This window comes from Trypanosoma equiperdum, assembly GCF_001457755.1.
Source record: "Trypanosoma equiperdum strain OVI genome assembly, contig: ctg_637, whole genome shotgun sequence".
NCBI lineage: Eukaryota > Euglenozoa > Kinetoplastea > Trypanosomatida > Trypanosomatidae > Trypanosoma > Trypanosoma equiperdum.
Genome location: NW_027124573.1, coordinates 1 through 6,222, shown reverse-complemented (window position 1 = coordinate 6,222; position 6,222 = coordinate 1). Strand labels below are relative to the sequence as shown.

Sequence of the window (6,222 nt, the reverse complement as noted above, 5' to 3'; positions counted from 1 at the left end):
ATATATATATATATATTATTGGTATCTCATAGGTGATTTGTTCGATTGTTAGAAGAGCGCCGTCCGCGACAATAGAAACTAATGATCCGGCGTTATTCACTAGCAATAGGGGGATCATGTTGTTGCCCAGCGCCGCGGTTAATCTCAACTGAGGCTTTCGTCTCATCAGTAGAAAAGGTGCAACACCAGTTGGGTACATCTGAGCGTAAACAAGACCTCATTCTCCACGGGAGGCAGTTGTTTGAAAATGAGTCACTCGATGACATCCACTCGGCGTGGACTCCAGTTGTGGCGGGAAAAATATGCCACGCGGCTACACAGCTGCGAATATCGCCAACCAAAGGCCAGCCGTTCGGTGCCGTCGTGGGATTAAGCCTGACACCTGAGGCAGTGGGGGTGATGGACGCACCATCTCTAGCCCGCATTGCTCACTCTTGTTTGATTTTGCGTTCACCACATCTGTACGAGGTCCTTTTCACGTACATACGCAGGCTCATTACACTCGCAGCAACTCTCGACACAGTTTCGTGTGCAGTTCTTATCAACGCCTATGGCAGAGCGCAGGTGCATCACGAGGAATTCTATAAAGTTATCTGCGACAGGGCGGCCGTTGTGATGAAGGACCCACGCACGTTCGTAGCGCATACGGCGAACGTGGCACACGCCCTTTCCCGTGTGCGGTATTTTCACAGAGACCTATTCCTTACGTTACGTGATCAAGCAGAACGACAAGCATCACAAGGACCACCGCTAGTGGCTGTCACCATCCTTGATGGGTTTGCGGAAATCGGTTTCGTGGACGACGCATTATTCACCGCGCTTGAGCAACGCTTGCTCGGAGAACTAGCGGAGTTACCGGCGCCACTGATGGCATCCCTCGTTTCGTGCCTCGCAAAGGCCGGACGAGCCCCATCACCTCTTTTTACGGCGTGTGGTGAGCGGATTGTGGCTATTGGCAATACATTTGACTCGAATTCTATTGCGAAGACGTGTGATGCCTTTTACCGCGCTAATGTACCCGCCGAGGAGGTACTTGGGACACTTGCTGAACGCGCTTGTAAGGTTGTTGCTGATTTCCGACCTGATGAGATCAACCAAACATTGAGCTCCCTCGCTTCCTTCGACCTTTTCGACGGTGAGCTCTTTCCATTGTTAGCGTCGCGCTTCGTGTCTATCGTGAAACAAGGCGGGTACGTCAGTCCCGTTGACGCCGCCGGGATCTTGACGAGCTTCGCTGTCGTGCAGGAGAGGAGCGACGAACTCGTGCACGTCTGTACGCAGTTGCTGTCCGTGCACCGTGATGCACTTGATGGGATAACACTCCTGCAAACTTTGTGGGCATGTGTGACACTCAACGTTCGTAACGAAGCCCAGCAGAATCTTTTACAGTGTTTGAGCAGTGGTGCGGTGGTTTTGCCAGATGAGGCGAGTGCTGAAAAAGAGTCGAAAGTGGTGCTTGAACGGCTTCTGTTCGTAAAGAAGGCATACGGTTTACAGTGATCATGTGCGCTTGACTTAGGTTTGTAGGGGGTGCGGATGTCGACGAGTGTGCGTACTTACGTGGCGGCGAATGAAGGCGAGAAAAAAGGAGACAAGGATCGCAGAAGGGGATACGGTTCGACTTGAGTGCTGTCTTTCCCTGTTGCTTTACCTCCCTCTTTCTTATGCACCGTGTCATTTTCAGTCGATAAGAGTTTGCATCGGGTCGTGTTTTTCTGTAACTTTCTTCTCTCCCTCACCTTACCATTTTGCCGGACCTCTTCCCCCTTTTGTTCTCGTGGGATACGTTTTAAAAACGGTTTCTTAGGAAATAAGAGTGGAGCGCCGCTTTTGGTGGGTCTGCCCTAACTGCGCAAATGTACCGTGAGAGCCTGCTGGGTGTGGCACTTGGGGCGACGTTGGCCGAACTGGAGTCCGACTGCCTCCTCACTGAAGGGCAGAAACAGCAACTCTGGGAAATATTTGATATTGCCATGGACCGGACGCTGGCGGAAGCGCCCGTCCGCTCACAAGTGCGCGTGCGCACGTCGGCACCGTCACTTGTGGGTCACGCCACTCTTGGAGGTGAATCTGGTCTCAGTTCGATTGACGCTCCCACGCTCAGCACGAGGCCTGCGGAAATGGAGTTCCCCTTACCGCCTTCAGAGGTGACGCACACTGTAGCCACAACCCCCTGTGATGTTCTGGACGAGGAAGTTTTGTACCCGGTTTACCGTGTGAAGGATGGAATGTGGACGATACTCCTGAAGGACCCTATCTTAGAACTGACGGACGCCACGGGGTCTACAGAGACCATTCGACTAGATTATCTGAAAGTGTACCTGAAAGAGGTGGTGAGTCGTAGCGCAACTTCAGTATCCGCGTCTTCGAGAAAAAAACGGAAGCGCTCGCGGCCCTAATTCTTTCGTTTGCAGCGATCGCGAAAATGTCGTTGCTATTAACTCGCTTAGTTTGCAAGCAGCGAAGTTACCTTTGCGTCAAGTGAACCTGGCCGATCCTTCAGGTGCTTTGTGTTTGCCTCTTTTTCTTGAAGCAATTCTTATCAGAGGGATGTTATTTATAATGGTTTCGTTAACGATAGTGTGGATGCAAAAGGACGGTCGTATTTTGCCTCGCCGTGTGCACCGCCGTCCTCTTCTAGACCCCCCCCCAAAAAAAAAGATAATAATAATAATAGTGGCGGTGTTGACGATACTCCTCATATTCGGAAAATTCTGAGGTTATTCACCGCTAACATCTTGGTACATGCGTAATCATTACCGATAACGAGGCTAGGGTCGGCAGAATTACGTCCAGTAGTTTATTGGCCCATAAAGCCCATACTTTTGCCCGCACAGATTGTTGATTCTTGCCTTGCAGAATGACACGCTAGCTATGACGTGAATCCCCCTGCCATCCGAGGTGCCGTAGAGTTCTTACCGTAACGCTCACCGTACTTTTTGTGAGTTTCTCCCACCATTTCTTCATTTCTACCATAGTTTGGACGGGGTTTATTTGTTCGTTACCAAGTGAGTGAGAAACCGTGGCTGTCGCCTCAATCAGTTAAAACGTTCATAAAAGTCGGTGTATACAAACTTTGCCGCTCGGTGTGCGTTTATCACGCCACAGTTCAGGTATCCCAAACTGAGTGCAAACCAAACGAGGAGTAAACTGAGTGTGTGTGTGTATTGTGGGCGGCGTGATCGAGCGAAACGAAGAAGGAGGGTGCCATCTCCCGTGGGATACCGATGTATAGTGATGGGACACGAAAGACCATGTCAGAGCTCCAGCGCATGGCGGGCGCTACGCGTATGCGGATCGCAGAGGAAGGCGCACAACTTGAAACCCTGTCAAAGGCCACCACGAGAGCCCAAAAGCTAGTCGATAGTATGTTCAACCTTTTTGCGTCTGGAGCGACTCATCATGAAAGGGGGGAATTGATGCGAATTCTCACATCAGAAGAATCCGACATCGATATTGGTGGTGTTCCACCCTTTCCTGCTGCATTAGCGCTGGCGAACGGCCAGCTACCCCATGTAAGAACCATTCGAGCTGCCGGGAACAACCGCATCAACGATGAAGTCGTCATATTTTTGTCTCAAGTCATTCGTTTTTCAGCAGTGCCTGCACAGGTGGAACTACTCGACATTAGCGACACGAAGGTAACGGAGAGGGGGTTGTTATTTGTACTTGAGATGATATTGGAGAGGGACGAGCCATTTACCCTTATTGCAAAGGGCCTCGTCTCCTCTGAGGGTTTTGCACTCGCTGGTGATCTGACCGGCGTTGGGGAAAGGTTCCGGAAAGTGTTTGAAATGGTTGTTCTACAACGCAAATCTGTTATTATTTTTTAAATGTGCCTGGGATGGAGATGGGGAAAGACGTTTCGTTTATTAAAGGAAGGGGGAAGCACGCTTTGTTTAGGGCTGTTGGATGAGAAAGGGACAAACACGGAGGTAAGTATCAGTTGTTCAGTTGCATTCCTGTGATTTTACATTTACGTGATTGCTGCTGCTATTTTCTTCCTTGAGAATAATTCGGTTGCTTCCTCTTCTGAAACTAACCTGATACAACGGTGGACCATCAAATCGAACCAAAAGAAAAAAGGAACGTTGTGCAGTATCCACTATGGTGACGGAGGCCCTGAACCGGAGGTTTGAGCATCTGCTGGACTCTAACACGTGCTCTTCGGACCTAATTGATGTCATACGACTGCTTGTAGCTCATGCCAATGAAACGGATCTGTTTAAAAAAGAGCTACGCTCTGCTCCCTTTTCTGTTCCTGCGGAGCAGCAGGTTCAACGTGTTCAAGGCGAACCCCTCACGTGTGACCAGGAGAAGATGGAGCAGATTTCGTTTCGCACGAAGGAGCACATACTTGTTGCTGCAGAGAGTTCCCTCCGCTCGTATGTGACGAGCCTTAAAAATGTGAACGACATAGCCATAGCGACAAGCTCAAAGAACCTCCGGGAGATGAAGGGTCGCCTGTCAGCGGATATGTTATCCTTTCAGGAGCGAGTAGTGCGAACAACTGTGGAACAGATGGAGCAGGAACTAGACTCCCTGCGTGTGAGCTGGCTTGAATCCATGAATAGAGAAGTTGCGCGTGTTAAAGAGGAGTTGCATCGGATGGGGGTTGGGCTGCGGAGGGAACTTCTAGGCTTGATGGAAGGTTATAGCAAATACATGGCGAAGGGGATTAGATTGCTGAATGTGGATCGGTTGGCTGACATGCACCGATTAACAGCCGAGTGCATGCTTTCAGCAGAACGGCTGGCGCTTGTTGAAAAGCAGCTGGTTCCCCGGGTTGAAATCCACGTACTGCACGAGCAGGTAAAGGAAATCGAAAGGCAACTTTCAAGAATAGCGGGTTACTCGCTAGGGGCAAGGCAACAACGTGTGGAAAGTGAAGGTCGTTGCTCCAGAAGTGTCAGCGTTGCGGTTGATGATGGCGTGTCACGTGTGAAGAATTTGACGTTGGGAGGCGGTTGTGGAGATTCAAGGGGCTGTTCTGGGTTAGTAGATGTAATGTCGTACTCAAGGGCGCAGGAAACTACTGTTAACTCCGACGGTGCCGCATTACTCAGAGACCCCGTTCCAACCACACAAAGGGCTGAGTTCGCATCGACCATTCAGCAATTCCTCAAGCGGTAATACTTGCAGTATGTGAAAACCTCTAGGCAATCGCCACTGTACTGTTGAATGAGGGTGGGATGTTGCTTTAAAGCCCACTATTTGTGCGCGCGGAACTCCCTTTGTGAGTTGCCCTAGCTTTCATTTCTCTCTGTTGCTTTACCCGTCCGATTGTGTGCCCCAACGAATTTCCTGTTCACTTTTCTGACTTCCTGGGGTTTCTTTCGTGGATGTGTGCCGCATGCATGTCGCACGACCTACGCGTGATAACGTTTGCTAGCACTGTAATACTATATTTCTCTGCCTTTGGGGATAGCTGTGGTGTGAAGCACTTGCGTTTCCCTCGCTACCTTTATATAAGAGGTGATTCATGCAGGTAATTGACATGTTTGCTCTGTTAAGGGATCAGCGCGTTACACCAGTCGTTCACCTGGAGGCATTGTGCGCACTTGATGGAATCAGGATCGAACCCGGTGCTGATCCAAGAGAGTTGCTTTGCTTCTACAGAATGGCCCTCATGCGTTGGGAACGTATCGGAAGCGATACGGGAAAAGGCGGGGAGGAAGATGTAATGTCGCTCTCCACAACGATTCTTGATTCCTTGAGCCCCCCCGCATCCGCAGTAACTTCACGTGGCCATCCTCAGATGTTGATGCCGAGTTTGATTGTGTGCAGCAGCGACGGGACCGGCACCCTCGCTGATCACCGAATGCTGGCGAGGCTGAAGGCCCAGATACTCATTGGGCGCACCATCCTTGATCGTGTAGTGTCATTCCGTAAATAAGGTGTGCCCGCCGTTACATTCGGTGATGCACATAGTGGAGACCCGTACCCCTTCGATTAGTGCCCGAGCAGTAAAGAGAGAGGGAATGTGCCAGAACAGAGGTGTTTTTTTTTAAAATTTTAATTATTGTTCTATCTTTTACTCCTTGGCGTGCCGCGTCGGGTCGTGTGCTGTTACCGCAATGCCATAGTATATATATATATGTACAGACATCCGTTATGACTGTACACCTAGTACATCGTATATATATTTGCTTACATTCAACTCCCCTACGCGGAAGTGGTATTATTTTCAGATACATCGCCTCTTTCCCTCTATCTCTCTCT

At 50.0% G+C, this 6,222-nt stretch overlaps 5 protein-coding genes across 5 annotated transcripts; all 5 read left to right on the top strand.

Annotated features, from left to right (window-relative positions):
- Window positions 1-81: 81 nt before the first annotated feature.
- Window positions 82-1,500, top strand: TEOVI_000296400 (uncharacterized protein; the record flags this gene model as incomplete). The annotated part of the gene is made up of 1 exon (XM_067225955.1): window positions 82-1,500. One exon carries the CDS (start codon window positions 82-84, stop codon window positions 1,498-1,500), a length of 1,419 nt encoding a protein of 472 aa, XP_067082056.1.
- A 356-nt stretch (window positions 1,501-1,856) lies between these two features.
- Window positions 1,857-2,399, top strand: TEOVI_000296300 (transcription factor IIa, putative; the record flags this gene model as incomplete). The annotated part of the gene is made up of 1 exon (XM_067225954.1): window positions 1,857-2,399. One exon carries the CDS (start codon window positions 1,857-1,859, stop codon window positions 2,397-2,399), a length of 543 nt encoding a protein of 180 aa, XP_067082055.1.
- Window positions 2,400-3,227: 828 nt separating this feature from the next.
- TEOVI_000296200 (uncharacterized protein) lies at window positions 3,228-3,833 on the top strand (the record flags this gene model as incomplete). The annotated part of the gene is made up of 1 exon (XM_067225953.1): window positions 3,228-3,833. The coding sequence occupies one exon, from the start codon at window positions 3,228-3,230 to the stop codon at window positions 3,831-3,833; it is 606 nt and encodes a 201-aa protein (XP_067082054.1).
- A 274-nt stretch (window positions 3,834-4,107) lies between these two features.
- On the top strand, window positions 4,108-5,133 carry TEOVI_000296100 (uncharacterized protein; the record flags this gene model as incomplete). Its single annotated transcript, XM_067225952.1, has 1 exon — window positions 4,108-5,133. One exon carries the CDS (start codon window positions 4,108-4,110, stop codon window positions 5,131-5,133), a length of 1,026 nt encoding a protein of 341 aa, XP_067082053.1.
- A 349-nt stretch (window positions 5,134-5,482) lies between these two features.
- TEOVI_000296000 (uncharacterized protein) lies at window positions 5,483-5,896 on the top strand (the record flags this gene model as incomplete). The annotated part of the gene is made up of 1 exon (XM_067225951.1): window positions 5,483-5,896. One exon carries the CDS (start codon window positions 5,483-5,485, stop codon window positions 5,894-5,896), a length of 414 nt encoding a protein of 137 aa, XP_067082052.1.
- Window positions 5,897-6,222: the final 326 nt, after the last annotated feature.